Raw genomic sequence first — 20,148 nt, 5'->3', positions numbered from 1 at the left:
CTTTGCTAGTGCTCAGCACCAGCACCTTTTTCTAAACACCGGCACACATTTATCCACCACGTGGTGGTGCGTTGTGTCTATAAATTTTTTTTTGTAGAAATTACCAGTGTTGATTTAATATATGTAGGTACTGCAGTCACAGGTATGTGGCAGGAGCTGGGTAGTGCCAGGTGAGCAGACTCCTGAGAAATACTTTTGGCCTGGCACTTGATTGTTACAAATTAAGCACTGGATGTTAGTGCTTGGGTAGAAAAGGAGATGGCTATCCCTAGGTTGGTATGCCTATCCCCTGGGGTTCTGTATAGTAGGACTCCCCACTAATGTCATAAACATCTAATATTCTTGCCATAGTATAGTAGACATTTCAAAGTAAGTTGTTTGTGTCTCTTCCATAGTGTTAAGCTGGAAGAGTTTTACTCCCTGAAGTATCCAGTTCAGGAAACCTCAAAAGGCTACATTTGCAGCCCCTAGCTGCCAAATGTTTCCTCCTCTGACTTAGATACACATGCAGCTGTGTGTTTCAGAAGAGAACGTAGAAGAGAGATGTGTGATGTCAATCGAAAATCATGTCTTCAACGAAGTCCTCGCCATTGATGGTCCAAGTGTTAGCCAGAGAGCTTCTTCAACATCAAACTTGCTGTCAAACTATTCATCAGAAGTGAACATGTCATTGCTGCAACTTTCATCGATGTCTGTGACCTTCGGGAGTATTGGGAATGGTGGCAGTAATGTTTCTGCTGTCTCCTTTCTTTGAATCTCCCCTCTCAGGCAACCCTTTGTGGAGCATGCAAAGGTTCAGTAGAAGACTCACTCTCTCTGACCGGGCCTCCTATGTGCCCTGTCCAGTTCATCCTGCAAATCCTCTGCTGCCCTCTTTGGTGTTATTCTTCCCTGTCCTTAAGAGTTCTTTTTGACATCTTCCTACAGAACAAACAGGGTTTTACCAAATGTGTTTAGTGAGGCACAGTACAAGGACCAACTGAGGATCTGTGGCAGACTTCTTCATTCCATAGGAAGGACACTTCATAAAAAGTGACGGCATTGTGAATAAAGATGACTCACAATGTAGTAAAAATGTGCATTAGCTGAAGGGACTTAATAGACAAAGTGAATTTTAAAATAGTGATTTCTCTGGTAAGAAAGCCTCGACAAAGATGGAATTGGGGGGGAGGGGGGACAGGCTGTGAGGCAAACTGGCGTTACAGTGCATGCTGGAAGGGAGATGTGGTAGATCCTTTAAAGAGTTGTGAGATCTATTTGGCCTAGTGCACTTACCTACGAAACAAGTAGCTGTGGTTCAACACTTGCTACATATCCTATAAAATACAGTACAGGATTTGTATTTGCTATAACACACGGTAATAAGAGAATAGGTGCTGCACAATATCACGTACCCTGCTATCTAGGGGAAACAATACAGCTTCTACCGTGTAGCTCTCAGCTATCTTTCAGGCTTCACCGGGTTGTTTGATGTACATTAAAAATATACAGAAAGATTATACACTTGTGGACTAATTTTTTTACCATCTTTCGAAATGACAGCAACTTAACTCATTTGAGTGCTCCAATATTTATTGTTAAGCCTTTGTACTTTAACCTAGCAGGCAATATTTTCTTCATTTTCTTCTACTGAAGCGTAGGGTTGCATGTGTGTCTGACCTCGGGAGGTAACATTTTTCAGCTAGGTGCTACATCATAGCCTTTGCTGTTTCCTGAACAGGATACTTCTGTGAGGAAAAACTTTAGATTATGTAGGTAACATATAAATCACTTACTTTGAAATGCCTACGTCCAGTGAATATTTTGTTTCCTGCTTTATTATGGAAAAGAAGACATCCAAGGTTTCCGCACATTGGCGGGAATATTCTATGTTTATGACTTAAGTGAGGATTCCTACGATGCAGAACTGGAGGTGCAAGTAAGTAACATTTCCTTGTAAATTGCTCTGTGGGATTTAGTGGTAGCTGACACGTCTGTCTCCCTTTTCTTTGCCTGTTCCCCCTACACTGCTCTGTCCTCCATGCTCTCTGCAGATTTTATTGTAAAGCCAACCGTATGTTTCTACTATGAGATCCGATTCTTGATCGGAGCATGTGCAGTCTTTTGTGTTTACCTTCCACGGACCAAGCCTATTTCCAGGAGGTCACCATATTATCTGAAAGGTGCAATATGTAGACTAAGACTATGGTCCAGGGCATGTACAGCATTGCAAGGCTAAACAGAGGTGAGCTGTTTGCCCTTCTTCCAAATAATGTTATCTGAACTGCCAGAGAAGTAATAGCACTACAAAAGCCTCAGTTTGGGTGTAGGTTTTCTGCTTACTAATCAACAACCTCTGAGTGACAGCTCACTTTGGAAGGTACCTGCAATGAAGCTGTGCCACACCCACAGGAAATGCACTTTGAAAGAATAGTTCCCTCCAAAATCTTGGAACCAGTTTTGAATTTGAGTGTTCAGTTGGCCTGAACCCAGCCGGATCCCAACTTTCACTGTTTTTGTGACACTGCAAAATTAATTGGAGTTTTGACGTTGAAGAGCTCTGTACATCTTTTTAATGAAAAGCGGAGAGCAGAGGCATAAAACGTTGGCTTTCTGCACTGTCAAAGTAGGCTATACACCATATGATCTAAGGAGACTTGCCACTTCTGCTGTCTGAAGTAGAGGAGGAAGACTGTCAGGCAGGTGCCGGCCCTGTTTCATGCCCATCTGAACTCCTTGTTACTAAACTCCTTACATGCTTGACGATTGCCTGAAGCAGAGAAGAGTGTTTCCTGCTCAGCCCGACCCAAGATTCACTAGAGTTCATTGGAGAAAGTCCCCTCCATAATGTGAAGAACAGAGCAACTTGCGAGTTCAAGTGGTGTGGCAAATAAGCTTTGTCCAAGCAGTCTTCTCCTGCTTCTTCGTCCTATTCAGCATTGCTGAATCAGCCTTGTGCACTTTAGCATGACAAGTTATACCTTTTGCCTGATGGTGCTAAGCTCCATCTGAGCTGAAGTGACCTCCCCTGTGCTGCCCACTCCTGCCGGTGATTACTGGCTGGCTGATGCTGCTTAACAATCACACCTGAGCTCATTCCAGAAAGTAGTTCACCATCGTCAGTGCCCTATTCACTGCAGGCTTCTTGATTGTGGTCTGATTTGTGAAGGAGCCAGTGGTACTGCTGAGCCAAGTCTGGGTCTTTCAGTTACGGGGACGAAATGGAACCAACATGCACTCTAACGAATCAGCCAATTCTGTCCCTGGAAAGCAGGCATCTGCACAATCACGTAATATGTGTGACTGAACTGTTGACTCTGTGCCTTTTGCGAAACCAGGCGCTTAGTTTCAGCTAATGGAAGTTTTCAGTTTGACAGTTATCCTTGATCACCACCTGTCAGTCTCCAACAGAAGTCCATGATCTATGAGCTGAATCTTATAGCGTTCTTTTTTAATTTGATTGACCTACCATAAGTTGGTTAGCAGTGTTATCTTACACAAAGTCTTCCTTTCTTCAGAATAAAACAAGCACCTGGAAAAAACATTTTTGTATGTGATATATATACTAAATGAATATGGCATTCTTACACACAGCACCCTCTAAGAGTAACCTTGACTGTTGTACGTCGCAGCCCCCTCAAAGTCAAAGCAGAAAGAATAGGTGCATCGCAATTCATTGAGCTTGCAGGCATATACGGTACGGCCTCATGTGGTTTCTTTAACAATATCAATACTTGGTGCAAAGAGTGCCTACTTGCCCTTGAGTTCTAAGTCCCAGGAGAACTGGCCTTACATTGGTAATAGTAATGTGATAATACCACTATTCCAGGGTGCCGTCTCACATCCTCCCCATCTGCAATTTGTGATCTTTGCCTTATGTATGCCCATCATAAATTGGTGATACATGTTTCAGGCTTTACCCAGGAATTGATAGTTGTTACTTTCTGCATTGCAGCATTGAGCGGATCATCACACCCAGACTGGCTCTCACCACTGCAGAGTTCCTGGCATACCAATGCGAGAAGCATGTGCTGGTGATTCTGACTGATATGAGTTCGTATGCAGAAGCGTTGCGAGAGGTATGTTCTCTTTCTTTTGTTTCCATGTAGTGATTTTCTTTTCTGTGTTCATTTTCAGGTAATTTTTGCACGTTTTGTACTCATTCGAGTAGTCATGAGAACTTTGGCTTCTTAGACACTTTCAGTAGATTTCTAACATTTGTGGGCTTTCTGTGGGGAACAATTTAGTTAATGAATTAATTGATTTGTCAGGTTAGTGTGACAGTTTTGGCTTGTGGAGGAGCACTAACATTCAGACACAAGACATCTGCCAGTTTCCATCCTAAAATCCCAGAACCCATTCATAATCTCCTGCTGCATTTTATCAAACCTTTGTACATAAGAGTGTAAGGCTTGCAGCCTAGTGATGTTTCATATTGAGCCACTGCTGTTCCATATCCTGCTCCAAATTTTACTCCGCAGCAATCAAAGCCAAATCATAGAGGAACCTATTCTTTTGTGTCATCCAGTTTCAAAGCTACGTAGGAGCATTTGATAATATGTGTTTTTTTTTTTTATTGTTTCCAAAGGACAAGGTGATAAGGAGTTTTCAGGTTTTTTTTGTTGGGAGGGAAGCGATTACACAGGTAATGTTCCAGAACGATCCATTGTTTGTTATTTCTGCTCACAAATCAGATGTCTGGGGTAGTTAGTAGACTTTGGAGCAGCATACCTACTTCAGCGTAGTTTCTACAGTACCAGGGCTGGTATTGTGATCATATCTGACATGTCTGTTGCAGTACACTTCAATTCCACTGTACCTGAACTTTAGCTAATAACATAAAGGCTTTTATCGATTATGGTATCTTCTTTGATATTAAACGATAGACAATCACTGCCTTATGTGGGATTCCAGAGATGTTTACAGGTATTCTTCATAGTGAAATTAAAGGCAGCATTTTTAAATTACAAATCAAAGTTGGAACTGCTAACGCGTCCCTTTATGATAATTTATTATACATCAGGACTCGTTTTAGGCCAATTAATCTTTTGACCCAGTTGAGAGACACCTTAGGACGTGATAGCTAATCAATATGTCAATCAATACATCAATAATGTCATCAATTTTTATCACGACAATGGATTTCACTTTAGTCAAAGTCATTAATCAATTCAAAACTCTACCATGACCTTGCAGCCATGAATAACCACACCAGTTTAGTAGACTTTTATGAGTTTTATTCCCTATTAGTTACAATCTAAGAGCAGATGTGTTAACCTCAAAACCAAGAAACATAATAGCATAGTCACAATATGGCAACTTTGATAAGATTTCATTAAAGCAAGAATCACAAACATTACAACATAATACGGCGTGAACATAGATCAAGATTTGCAGAGTGTCAATATTGCGTCAGTTCAACAAAGCATAGTCTCAGTAATTTGTCTATTTGTGTCAAATTTGGTGAACACCTGTCCTAACCACCGATTAGCATTAGCATGTTGGGCTTCATGCAAAACAATTTAGAACACCAATTTGGAAAACATTTAGCTAAGGTCTCTGTCAAAACTAAGCAGTTGGTACCTAGAAAGGAAAAGCAAACAGACAAATTACAAATGCATTGGCATAATTACCCTCCAAAGATTAGGTCAGCGCACAGGTTCAGTCTTCGTCTTCAGGACATCAGTCAAATCACCATCAGTCAGAACTCAGCTCTGGGACAAAAGGGCACTTCCCTCATAAGGAGGTAAAGTGTAAATGGGCAGCCTAAGGGTGAGGATGGTTTTAATAAAATCTCAAGTCACCAAGCAGAGTGACAGAGTTTCTGGATAAAACCAATAGCATTCCCTACCTAATTCTCCTGACTTTCCGTGACATGGGTTTTTATCCCTTTTTCATAGTACATTCCTTGAAAATTCTATTGGACATTTGCTATACCCCACTATCTTTAACCTATCGTATAACACATTAGGTAATCCTAATCTTCACCCCATATTGTTTTACAAGTTTTTGATTGGTCTTCATAATTGACGTCTTCAGAGGTGGCACGTCCGGTGTGACTTCATCTTTTTGTAATTCTTTGCACATCTTTTGGTCAGCAGATCCATTGTCTTCACCAGTTTGAATGACCTTGTACATTACATTAATCTACACTGTTTCAATTTATTTTAACATTTATTCCATGGGCATAGAAAATATGCCTGAGAACGGATCTAACATGGTTACATTCATCTTCCAAGTTTGAAGAAAAAGAACAAACCGGGTCATGGCCCCTTGTGAGTCAGCACACTGAAAAATAGAAAAATGCATTTAATATGAGGGCCAAACAGCTAAGCTGCAGCTCATCCTAACTTAAGGCCTATGAGATTTCCAGTACAGTTTTAATAACGCAAATGTTAGTATAAGCTTATTTGAACGTAACATAAACATTTTGGTCATCATTATTAACTCGCGTTTACACTGGTGGCCACTCATCGTGGACACAATTCAAGCGCATGTCTAAGCAAAATTGCTATTACTATAGTTTCTATGCGGCATCATCACATCTTAAATCATAAACATTTCATGTTAATATAGATTATATAAGCTACGCTCTCTCAGTCCCTCCTTGGATGACGTTCATCATCACACAAACCTTTCCCTTTGACCTTTCAATTTAATTTTTCACCTTACGCATAATGCGCATTTCAACATCTTGTCCCTTATGTGAACTTTCCCAAATTTCGTTGAACATTTTCTCCCTTTCACTTTCTTCATTCTTCCTGGTTCTCTTTGTCCAATTTCTTTTAATTTTATCATTAATTTTGCACGCTCCCCATAATCCTAATAGACAGTTCAGAACTATTAATAGACCTCCTACAATTTTTGCAAGTACCCCATTCCAAATATTGATAAACCAGCTCCCTACTCTGGCAATTCCTTTTCCAAATTTTTCCCACACTCCAGGTTCCTTCAAATCTGCACTATCTCTAGTTAGGTTAGTAAGCATACCTCATTTGCTAGTGGGGTGAAAAATGGGGTTAAATAGGCGCTCAGGATCAACAAATAGCATCAATTATAAATCAAGTAGACATGAAAACAAAGAAAAACCTGGGTGCCTACACAAGGGAACACCCCCTTATAGGTTAGAAACAACCCATCAAAAAGGATTACATGGTGTGGCACACCTAAAAAAGATATTTAGTCTGTAGAAAATTCTGCAATTTCGAGTATCAACTTTTAATACAAATTCAAAAAGTCCATTTAATGCTTTACATATTCGCTCCTCATAGGTATAAACATATCTCCAAAATGGTACAATTCAAGCCGGTACAATTCAAGCCAACACGTGTTTCGTCTTGGGAACACTTCAAATCGATCCCAAACGACTTCTTCAGGGCTCTTAATTTTTCAAAAGGTTGACCCAACTTCAACCATCATCACGCACCATCCACGAAAAATTACACAAAAAGTAAGTGATGATTATCTCTCATCACAGGATTTCTAAAGTCCAATGTACGATTATGAACCATCTATGTTGATCATTAGTCCAAGCATCAATGAATATCCAATACAATAACCTTTATTGCGCCTCCAGATCGTATTAACAATATGAGCAGGAATAAGCTCCAAAAGCTGCTACGTGAAAGACGGAAAGGCGAGTACGCTAGTCTTCGGCTGAGTGATATTGTAAGACCGACAGGAAACGCGAGTACGCGATTATTCCAGTAAGCATACCTCTAATCTTTTTACTATTGTCGGGTATATATGAGCAACAATGACGCTCGTTGAGCATCTTGCAGACTCCTCTGCTCTTTGCCAAAAGAATGTCTAAAGCAAGCCGATTTCGAAGAGTCATAGCTCTTTCTGCAGCAAGTTCAGTATCCATCAGGAGTATAGCCCCTGTAAAATTTGTCAGTATGTTATCCACAATAGTAGACAACTTTTGAATCTTTATGGAGTTTAAGATAACCCCTACTGAAGGAATTATGGCTCCAAATATGTCACCAACGACAGCAGCCACTGTCTCTCGTTTTTGTCTAGCATGTTGTAATTCAGACGTTTAGATATTTGCTTCAAGTCATCGATCTGGTAAATCTTTGGGAAAACTATTCCCAATTAACATGTCCCATACCATCCCTTAGGAAGACGGTAATAAGCATCAAGTCCACAGATGTAATAGATCCCAGGGATTGCTGGATCCTGTCCATTTAACATAAATGTCCATTTGCTCTGAAACTAAAACACGTGTCTGCATTCACTCGTTCCCACAAATAAAGTGTCTTGCTCAGATTTTGGCCTATATATAGAAAGCCTTCCTACATGTAATGCATCTATAGCTAGTTTGCCTTGCGTCTTTATTGCAGTGTAAGCATAATCATTTACATAAGTGCGTTTCTCTAACCCCTTTTCTAATCTTTCCTTCAATGCTTTGCGTCTATCATCGGTGTGATCTAAGAAGCTTTTCTCTACAGGTGTCAATAGGCAAGTCAGATTGTTGCGGTGTGCATAAGCTGTCCCAAATGTAAGCGTCGGTTCAAAGAAGCCTCTAACTAATTTTATACTATGCTCCTTAGCTAGCTTATTCAGAAACTCCATCACAGGCACAAAAGAAAACACAACATTCAGATTTGAATAAAAGTATTGCACATGCTCTTGATTATATAATCTTGTTAATAGCAAGCTACAGCTTATCCCATAAGTTAACGGCAAGCTATGATAGGTGACCCCTTCTTGCACTGACGAAGGAATCTTTGTACACACAAGTTTTTCGCATCCATTGTCTCAACGTACTCATTCAGCAAGCGATAGAAGACATTAGTAGAAAGTTCCCCTTTTTAATTAGTTCCCTCATGCAAGTGTTTTGCATCCTGCTCAAACTTTTCCCACGGTGTTAATGTTGTAGTCTCAGGTTTTGAAACATTGTTAGTCACTTTCTTATCCAACCACGGCATTCCCACAATCACTCCCACAATTATTATTGCACACACAATACCTAATATAAGACTCAACCGACCATACACCTTACCCTTCTTGTTACTACCTCTATTATAAGCCATGTCTGTAAAGAATCAGATAGCAGAATAACAATCAACTTGAGGACGATATAAAACCTTTTCTTTTCTTTTCTCTTCTTTTTTTTTTTTTTTTTTCTTTGATCCAAAAGTCTCTTTCTCTCTGCGTATATTTACAGTGTTTCACTCACTCCAGGACCCCTTTGTCAAATCAGGTTAGCAGTTTGTCTTAATCAGGTTTCTCAAAGTCAAATCAGGTTATCAGTGTCCCATCCGATAATTTATAAGTCTCTTTTCTTTAGTTTTTCAGTTTTTGATTTTAACAAAGTCTTTTTCTTTGAGTTACTTCAGGTACTGTAGTATTGGCCCGGTACTTCTCAATCAAAACAGAACGCTAAGAATTCTTGTTGCTATTCAGATGTTGTTGCATATGCCCAATCAGGACCTGCGTACCTTCTATTTGCGGTTCTCTTTCTTTTTTGTCTGCGTTTACCTTGCAATTCTCCTTCACTCAGATCTTCTACTCGGGATGTATCAGTCTCTTCTGTTATTGTTTCACCTGGTACACTTCTTGCTTTTGCAGCCTGTTTCTCTGGCCAGTTATCTCCCTTATGCGTCTTCTTCCGATTTGTCTTTTCAGGACGCTGAACAGCACCCTCCTTTTGTAATATGGTGTTTTCTCTTGATGGACCTGCAACTGGCTCAGAGGATGCCGGAGTACTTTGGTCTCTTTCTTTTATTTGCCCTTCTTCTTCTTCTTCTGGATCTGTAATGGGTTCAAGTTCTAACCCGTATCCGTCTATTTCTGGGAGAACCTCTCCTTGATTTAGTTCTCCTGCTGCCTCTACTGAGATAGGCACACTGTCACCTCTCTCGAACTCGTTCACTGTTTGAGGGACTAGGCTGTCCTCAGTGGGCTCTCCTGCAGTCTCAGTTCTCTCCTGGCTGTTCTCTAGCCCTGAGACTTCCCTCTCTGGAACTGTTGTGCCGGAAACTTCAAGTTCCTCATCAGTTGGACACGTTACCTTTTTTGTGTGACTGGCATGTATCCAATTTGGAACGCCTGCACATTTCACAGCAGTGGTTGTTGTCAAAATTACTTGATATGGCCCCTTCCAGCGCGGCTCCAAACACAACTTTCTCACGTGGTTCTTGACAACCACCCAGTCACCGGCTTGTAGGGTGTGACCTGGATCACCGATCGTGGCAATGTGTTAGCTTCTACCTTGTGAGAGAAAGAGCGAATCACATCAGCCAAGCATTTGCAGTAGTCCAACACCATATCATCTGTGATATTCACTAGAGCGTTTGCAGGTACTGCGGGTAACCTCATAGCTCTGCCCATGAAGATCTCATGGGGTGATAGTCCTATCTTCTTATCAGGGGTGTTCCTCATTGACAGCACTAAGGGTAATGCATCTGGCCATTTCATATTGGTAGCTGCGCACATCTTTGCCTTTCTTGATTTCAAGGTACCATTCGTTTGCTTTACTAATCCTGATGCTTCAGGGCGGTAGCTACAGTGCAGCTTCTGTTCAATGTCTAATGCGGCACACAAGAATTTAATCACCTCATTGTCAAAGTGTCTGTCCCTATCTGATTCTATAGAGACCGGAAACCCGAACCTGGGTATTAGTTCCCTAAGAAGCAGCTTTGCAACTGTGAGACTGTCATTTCTACGTGTGGGGTAAGCTTCATTCCAGTGACTGAAAACACACACAATCACAAACACGTACTTCAATCCTCCGCAAACAGGCATTTCAATGAAATCCATTTGCATCTTGCTGAATGGACCACCAGCTCTCCCTATGTGGCTCAAAGTTACCACAGTCCCTTTTCCTGCATTCATCTGTTGACAGATGATGCACCTGTGACAGGTAACCTCTGCGGCATGTCTGAACTTTGGGCTAAACCAATCGATTTTGAATGACCTGATCATTGCATCTCTCCCGAGGTGAGCCTGTCCATGGTAGAGCCTAGCGAATTGTGACAGAAGACTGTTTGGCAAAACCAATTTCCCCTCCTCTGAGACCCACAAGTCGTCCGCCCTCTGTACACATTGCATTCTTTGCCAGGAGCGTTTTTCCTCTTTGCTAGCACGACCCTGTAGTGTCTTTAGCTCATCTAGGGTATCAACCACCCTTAATGCAAGGTTCAAGCATGTTTCATTTTCAGTTTGCGGTAACAATTCCCACTGATCCTTGAACGATATACAGTTCAATGCGCAAAACCTCGCGACTTGATCTGCATAGCCGTTTCCCATGGACACAAAGTCTTGTGATTTAACGTGAGCATTGCATTTCACCACGGCAATTTCAAGAGGTAACTGAATCGCATGTAACAAATCCTTATTTTGTTCATCATTTTTCACAGGAGAACCAGAAGAGGTCATGAAACCTCTCTGCGACCATAGTTGGCCAAAATCATGTACAATTCCAAATCCGTACCTACTGTCAGTATAGATAGTGACTCTCAGATTTTCAGCTGCGTGGCATGCCTTGGTAATGGCAATTAGCTCCGCCACTTGTGCGGAATACACTCTCTCGAGCCAGGAAGCTTCGATGATACCAGCTATGGTACATACAGCGTAACCGGCTCTCAGCATTCCGACTGAGTCTCTCAAACAGGATCCATCAACAAACATAATACAGTCATTTTCTTTTAACTGTGTATCTTGAATATCAGGTTGTGGCTTGGTACATAGTTCTGTTACCTCAAGACAATCATGCTCGACTTCCTCTTCATTATTAACCTCAGTATTCTCAGCAGGAAATAGAGTTGCCGGGTTCAACACAGTACATCGTTTCAGCGAAACATTAGGTGACCCCAGTATAATTGTCTCATATTTGGTAAGACGAGCATTTGTCGTGTGCTGAGTTTTGGTTTGAGTCAACAAAATTTCAACTGAATGCGGAACCATTACTGTTAGGGGGTATCCCATTACTATGCCTTCACACTGCGTGAAGCTCTGACCAACTGCTGCAACTGCGCGCAAACAACCCGATAAGGCTGCTGCGACGGGGTCCAAGGTAGCTGAAAAATATGCTACAGGGCGATTTGCACCTCCATGGATCTGTGTCAAGACAGACAAAGAACAAGCATCACGTTCATGACAAAACAGTAGAAAAGGCTTCGTGTAATCAGGCATACCCAAAGCTGGTGCCCTGCACATGCACTCTCTCAATTCCATGAATGACTCAAGCTCTTCCTTGGATAAAGCTATGGTATACGGTTCGTCTTTAATCTCTTTACCTGTCAGTTTTATCAAAGGCTTTGAGATAATTGAAAAGTTGGGTATCCACTTACGGCAGTAGCCCACCATTCCCAAAAACATCCTGGCATCTCTCTTTGTTGTTGGGGGGTTCATTTGCAAAATGTCGGTTATTCTTTCTTTCGATATTCTCCTGGACCCTCTTTCAATTAAGTGTCCTAAGTATTTCACTTCTTTCTGGCAGTACTGCAACTTCTTTGGTGACACTTTATGTCCATTCTTTCCCAATGATTCAGTAAAGCAATTGTGTCATACCTACAGTCATCCCTTGTCCTGGATGCAATCAGCAAGTCATCAATGTACTGCACTAGAGTCGAGTTAAAAGGCAGTACTAAGGATTCTAAGTCCTTTTTCAATATCTGATTGAAGATGGACGGTGACTCAGAAAACCCTTGAGGAATTCTGCACCAACTGTACACCTTGTCCAGGAATTTGAAACTGAATAAAAAACTGACTGTCCTCGTGAAGAGGTATTGAAAAGAAGGCTTGTGACAGGTCCACAACGGTGAACCACTCGCCATCACATGGAACCTGAAACATGATCACTGCTGGATTGGGCACTATGGGGCAACATTTTACCACAATCTCATTTATTTCCCTCAAATCCTGCACAAGTTGAACCTTCCTACAGGGCTTTTTCAGACCCATTATCGGTGAATTACATGGGCTGCTCAACACTTCCTTCAGGACTCCCTGTTTCACAAAGTCTGCAATTATTTGTGACACTTGAATAAGAACATCTTGTGCCATATGATATTGTGGCACCTGGGGAAACACTGCATTTGGCTTCACTTGTACTTTAACTGGTTCTACTCCTTTTATCAATCCCACTTCTTTTCCTGTCAAATCCCACACTTTCTCTGTCACTGTTCCCTGTAACTCGGCAGGTAGGTCAATCACTGTAAGCATCGGGAGTAATGTAATCAAGGGGTAATCTTCATTTGCAGTTCCTGTCTCTAACTCTGAGAACTGACCATCATCCCCTTCATCATCACTGTTCGTCTGCACTTCAATTCCATCATTGTAACATGTAATCGAACATTTTGTCTTGCACAGCAAGTCTCTTCCCAGTAGGGATACCGGACTCGAATCGCAGACTACAAACTTATGCAGTCCATGGAAGTTGCCAATCTCAACTTGCACTGGATCTGTAATCGGATTTGTCAGGTACTGGTTTGCTACTCCAAGCACCCTTATGGTACGCCCTGAAAGGGGTAATTTCGGAACCTCTGCACTTCTGACTGTAGAGCGTGTAGCGCCAGTATCGACCAAGAATGAAACTTTGTGACCCATTACTTTTCCCTCTACATAGGGTCCCCTCTGATCTACCTCTAGGGACGCTGCAAGCCTGCACTCCTCGCTATCTGAGCTGTCATCCGACCACTCCTCATTCATTCCATCTTCACCACGCAATGGGAATTGCTGTACTGTATTATTTTGACTCATCACCTGACCTGTGACCTGAGGAAGCATCACCTGTTGCTGTCCCATCGGAGCCATTGGTAATTGCATTTGCTTTCTAGGTACCATGGGAACCTGCTGTTGTACTTGCTGCATTTGCGCTGGTTTAACGTCCGGCATTTGCATTTGCTGCATGGGCTGTAACCCTTGCATCTGAATCATGTTATTTTGGAAGTTCGGGTTTTGATTTCTCAGTTTTGGACCTTTCATATTTTGCAATGTACCGACATTAGTGCTTTGTTAAACGACACCGTCCTGCACCACATTCGGGCATTCCCGTTTCCAATGCCCCCGCACGCATGACATGGTGACATCCTTTTCATCCCTTGTGCATAATTTTGAACCACAACAGTATTCAAGTCTGGACCACGATTCACAAAACCTCGACCTCTCGGTTGTGCCTGAAACACACCATTCACTTCCGGTTGCTGCTGTATCATCTGTTGAACTCCATTTCCCTGTATTCCTGCCTGTGCAGCCCTTATCTGCATCACCATCACTTTCTCCTTCAACTTTTTCTGCTTCAGTTCAATCTCATCACTACAGTATTTCGCATACTGCAACACCTCATCAATCGGCTTCGCTTGCCAACAATCAAATGATTCTTAATCATCTGGCTAACCTCTGGTCTCAGCCCTTCAACAAATCTGAACACGAGATGGTTCATGTCTTTCGGCTCAATGGTCTCAGTACCACTATAATGTTTGAATGCCTTTAACAACCCTTCATAGTAAGCATGTATTGATTCCTTAACCTCCTGTGAGGTCCGGTCGATTTTCTGCCAGTCAGGCACTTTCTGCTTCCAAAATTCAATCACTTTATGATAGTACTTCATCACCTCCTCAGAGGGAGCTCCTTCGTCGGCCAGTCTACCCCTCTCTTGCACTCAAGCCACAAATCAGGCGGAACAATGATCTCAAACAAAGCATTCAAGTCTTCCCAGAGACACTTTGCAAGCTTCACAAACCTGTCTGTTTGTTGATAGCACTCGATCGGATTCTCCCTCAACCTGGGATAATCATTTGTAAAAGATAGGATGTCTCCTCTGGACCACAGCACATGAATTAAAATTCCACCAGCTGTTTCTCTCATGGGTAGTATTTTTACCGATTCTGTATCGGGTGAAGCTTTAGCCTGACTTGACCCTGGACTATCACCTTTCTCCTGATCTCTTTTCTTTGTCCATCTGCCTTCCCACTTTTCTAACGTTCCCCAGATCTGCGCACTTTGCAGTATTTCTTTTAAATGTGCTTTCATTCCAGCAGACCTCATATGCTCAAAGTCTTTTGAATCAAAGTCTAACCTGTAACTTCTTTTCAAATGTTTAGTGTTCTCAATATCAGTGTTATACTTGTCTGCTAAGTTCACTAATCTCTGATGTACCTTGCCTACCTCTTTAGTAATCTTAGGACACAGATATCTCAGTTCTGCTTCTGTGTATGATTCTAATCTGTTTACCCCCATTGTTCCATCCACTAGTTCAGCAGCTTCCACCCCCAGTCTCACAAAATTCAGGTACTCATTTCTCCCTATCCTTTCCGGTTCTACTGCAGTCACTGTAGTCTTCTGTGAAGCATAGGTCTTCTCTACCCACTCATTCAACTGTTGTACTGTAAAACCTTGCAGTGAAATGTTCCCTGCATGCATCATTGCCGATTGTGAAGCGTTCATATTTATTGTCTGTGGGGTTAACACCCCTAGCCCTGCCTGTCTCATTGCTTCCAATGGTGGTTTTTCAACCGCTTGTTCTCCTGGGGCCATTAACTGAGGGGTTCCTATGGACCCTCCTCTTAGCACATTTTGGGCCATTACTCCCTGATCACATACACCAGGCTTACCTTGTGCATACAATGGCACCGGTGGACCAACAGTAATTGGCAATGATATTGCAGCTGGTGTCTGACCTGGTCCCAAACCTCATGGATGAGCGACTCCAAAGGTCTGATCCAGCGAAGCCGGGGCAGGTATTAACGGAGGTCCAGCTGCTGGGTTATAGCCTGGTATCAGTTGTGGCTGGGTCAGCAATTGCGGAGTTGGCTCAATCTGTACTAACCTCGATTTTGTATATATCGGGTCTGGCGGCACTATCAGATTTGTAGTAGTCTCTAGTACAGGGACATCTGGATAGATTCTCTGTATCTGCGGTGGAGGTTGCAACTGTATCTGCATGTCTGGTGCAGTGGGTACACTGACACCATTCTGTATCGAACCCGTGTCACTAGTCTGTACCGTATCAGTAACTCCCTTCTCCAGTATTGGATCTTTCATAGATTCACATGCTTGAATCATCCCCGTCGTCGAGGTGGGAGCCTCACGGTAAGTTTAAATAGATAAAGCAGTAAGTCAGTAAAAGTAAAACCAGTAGGCCCCAGTAGGCCTCATAAGGTATTTTACAGTCTATCCACTTTGTTTTGTGAAAAGACCCAAACTTCAGTCTCAACCAATCAGGATTCAGCCCCTCCCAAACAGTCCCAACAGAGGCTGAATTCCCTCAGATTTTCTACCGCACGTCGTGTGAAGGGAGTCTCCCTGAGCTCTGCTCAGTTTTTTCCTATTTTCTGATTGAAGATTAGTTTTTTCTCTCAGGAAACATTGCTACAGCTCCACTATGTCTGAAAAGGCAAAAAAGGGTCTGTTCAGAGATTGTGACACCTGTGGGAAGAAGAGACTGCATGTTGATGACCCCCACAAGAAGTGTATTTATTGCCTTCATCCAGACCACAAGGTGAGAGACTGCAAAATCTGTCGCACCTTTAGTCAAAAAACCCTCAAAGACCGGGAGGGTAGACTTCTCTTATGGCTACAAAAACAGAAAGCCTTAGAGCATCCTTGCTCAGATGACAGCGAGGTATCATCACAAACTTCTCGCCCTCAGAAAAGAACAGGTGAGAGAAGCAGAGGGTCGGATGAACCACCAAGGAAGGTGCTCAAGAAGACAAGACAAGTCTCTATTGGGACGAAAAAGGATGTTTTTCATTCAGAGACATTTAAACATGGGCCAAAAAAGGTTCATTCCGAACCTACTACGCCTTTACACCACAAAAGTACCTCAAAAAAGCCATCTCTGTCTCTGTCACCACAAAAAGAGCCAGAACAACTCTTTTCGGTGAAAAAACATCCGTCGACGACCACCCCGTCGACGACTGTGTCGACGGTAACAGCGACTACGGTATCGTCGACGTTCACAACGCCAGCCTCACCGATGATTATGACGTCGTCGCCGTTGTCATCGACGACGATAATTACGGCAACATTTTTTAAGAAAGCTTCGTCGGCAACCACATCGTCGACAGCGGAGGCCTCCTGGGTTCACCAATCAACCAGGGCACTCCCGTCTACGAAACACCTCTCAATGAGGTTCAAGAAGGCACTGCCGACGACGGCACCTACACAACCGTCGTCGATAAAGTACCCGTCGAAGAAGAGACCGTCGACGGAGCATTCGCTGACAAAGGACCCGTTAGTAAAGACGCCGCCGACGACGAAGGAACCGTCGACGAGAGAACCGTCGACGACAGAACGGGCCAATAGAGAGCCGTCGACGAGGGAACCGCCGACGAGTGAACCGTCGACGATCATATCATCTACAGCATTAACAATATACAAACCATCCACCTACCTGGATACTTCCCCTCACCATTCCTCGTACCATCAGGACGATTCCTCCAGATTCTTACCCCTTTCAATTATTAATATAGGGGACAAGGCGTCTGATATTCTTCCGATGCATACCTCACCAAGTAAAGTGTTGCCATACCCACCACAACATCTTTTAGAGAATGAGGACGACGACACTTACTCGCAGAACGACGGAATGTTTGGGGCAGCTAGTAGCCCGTCACAACTCAATGTAAAATGCCAGGAGTTTGACGAGGAAGAGGATCAACAGTATCAGCCTAGTTATGCCTCAACATCTTATCCACAGACACAACAACCATCGCCCCTCGCTATGCCTAGCACATTAGTAACAGATCTTCAATTTATGTTGAAGGACAACTATAGAAGGTTTCCACCGTCAACTCAGTCCACGCCACCTAGACCTGAGAGCTACCAGACACCTCGGCAAGCTCATATTACTAGCCTTTCCGTAACGCCACAGGCTACTATACCTGTAATTAGCCAACCCCAGGAAACTTGCCCCTCATCGGATGACGAAAGGGAAGAGGGTGAGCTAAGAGATTCGGCGAATAGTGAATGGGATGATTACCTCGTCCCCACACCATCTCCACCGCCAGCAGGTCCAGTAGATTCTCCTCCAGAGGACATAGGAGGTTTCCATAATCTGATAGAGCGAGCGGCGAAACGTTTTGGCCTTGCAATTGTTTTTCATGAAACCAAATGTTTTTTGTACGACTTTAAAGAGCCATCAAAATGATCTGTACGAGCCATACCCATTGTCGATTTCTTATGGCAGGAGGGTTTGAAGGCAATGAAAAACCCAGCAACAGTGCCTTCACAAATGCCAAGACTAGAGAAAAAATATAAGGCCCCAGATGATTCTCCGGCCTGTCTAGTCTCACAGCCGAAACCTGACTCTGTGATATCACAGGCGGCTCAGCGACGTTCCAAAAACCCCTCCACACCTATTGCGTCTCCCCCGGATAAAGAAGGAAGGAGATTAGACAATATTGGCAAGAAATTCTCCTCTGTGGCCGCAGTCACCGTTAAGGCGGCTAATTCCCTCGCCATCTTGGGAAGGTACGATCGCCAGATGTGGGCAGACATGTCTGCTTTTTTAGATTTACTGCCAGAAGACGTCAAGGTGGAAGCAAAGAAGGTCTTGCAGGAGGGAGAAAGGGTCTCCGCAGAAATAATAGACAGCGCAATAGACATTTCTCTCACTGGCTTTAGACAATTAGCTGGCGCAGCAGTCCTGCGCAGACAAGGATGGCTAAAGGCGACTTCTTTCAGACCAGAAGTCCAGACTCGTGTTCTTGACATGCCTTTCGATGGAGAGAGTTTGTTTGGCAAACACGTCGACGACATGTTGCAGGCTATCAAGACGGATACCGATACGGCAAAATCCCTAGGTACCCTGCAATATAAAAAACAACCTTTTCGTGGAGCAAGGGGTAGAGGTAATTACTCCTTTCGAGGTGGATACCAGCAATACAGGTCACAATATCCATCTTCCTCCACAGGATCACGACAGCAATACCATCAGCAACAGCAGCATTATCGATTGCCTCCGGCCGCAGCTTACAAACACCCAGCTAGAGGACGAGGAGCTGCCCGGGGAAGAGATACAGGCAGGAAACAATGACCCGCTGATCATCTCAACGCTTCCCCACCAACCAACATCGAGGGTCGGAGGTCGCATCACTTCCTATTTCCCCAACTGGAAGGCGATAACATCGGACAGATGGGTACTCGATGTTTTGGCCAGAGGTCATACTCTGGAATTCACTCAAACACCACCAACTGTTCCTCCATCGGGCCCACCGCCTCCGAGGTTGAACCAACTCCTCAGGGAAGTAAGAATAATGTTGAGAAAAGGAGCAGTGGAACCAGTCCCTTTATTTCAAAAGAACAGGGGATTCTACTCCCGTTTTTTCCTTGTAAAGAAACCCTCAGGAGACTGGCGCCCCATTCTGGACTTGAGAGCCCTGAACAAGTTTCTGAAGAAGCAATCGTTCAGGATGGTAACTCTACAGGATGTCCTGCGTCTGTTAAATCCCGGAGATCGCATGGCATCCCTAGACCTCCAGGATGCCTATTTTCATATCCCCATATATCGCAACCATCGCAAATTCCTAAGGTTCAGAGTGGGAAGTATGCACCTTCAATTCCGAGTTCTGCCATTCGGCCTCAAATCAGCCCCCAGAATTTTCACAAAAATGTTAGCTCCGGTAGCAGCACATCTCCGCCAGTCAGAGATCCAGGTCTTCCCTTACCTGGACGACTGCCTTATAAAGGCACCCTCAAAATCGCAAGTGAAAAATCATATTTTCCATTGCCTTCCATTGCTACACAACCTAGGGTTCGTAGTCAATTATCAGAAATCTCAACTCTATCCCAAACAGGAATTGAATTTCTTGGGGGCAATTCTGGACACAGTCCGCAACAAAGCCTACCCATCTCACGAGCGGAAACAAAAGTTAACCTCCTTGGCACAAAGGCTCTCCAGAAGAAGGTTCGTTTCAGTCCGCATCTACAAATCATTGCCTGGAATGATATCTTCATGCATTCCGCTAGTCCCAGATTGCAGGCTCCATATGCGACCCCTACAAGAACAATTAGACATACAATGGACCCAGGTCAACGGTTCCTTCGAAGACAAGATTCGCATAACGCCTCCAATGAAGAACATCATGAGGTGGTGGGCGAATCTAACCAATTTGTCAAACGGACTGTCTTTTCTTCTCCAAACACCAAGTTACATAGTAACAACAGATGCCTCTCTTGCAGGATGGGGGGCACATTGCCAGGACCTGCAAATCAGCG

General features: G+C 43.3%; 1 protein-coding gene across 1 annotated transcript in view; it reads left to right on the top strand.

The window, feature by feature from the left end:
* ATP6V1B2 (ATPase H+ transporting V1 subunit B2) overlaps positions 1-20,148 on the top strand; it is a 129,897-nt gene that overhangs the window by 43,123 nt on the left and 66,626 nt on the right. Inside the window, exon 9 of the mRNA XM_069213455.1 lies at positions 3,935-4,058. Coding sequence (XP_069069556.1) covers positions 3,935-4,058 — 124 coding nt within the window. The remainder of the gene's footprint in view (positions 1-3,934; positions 4,059-20,148) is intronic.

Source organism: Pleurodeles waltl, chromosome 11, assembly GCF_031143425.1.
Source record: "Pleurodeles waltl isolate 20211129_DDA chromosome 11, aPleWal1.hap1.20221129, whole genome shotgun sequence".
Taxonomy (NCBI): domain Eukaryota; kingdom Metazoa; phylum Chordata; class Amphibia; order Caudata; family Salamandridae; genus Pleurodeles; species Pleurodeles waltl.
This window is presented reverse-complemented; position numbering and strand designations above follow the sequence as displayed.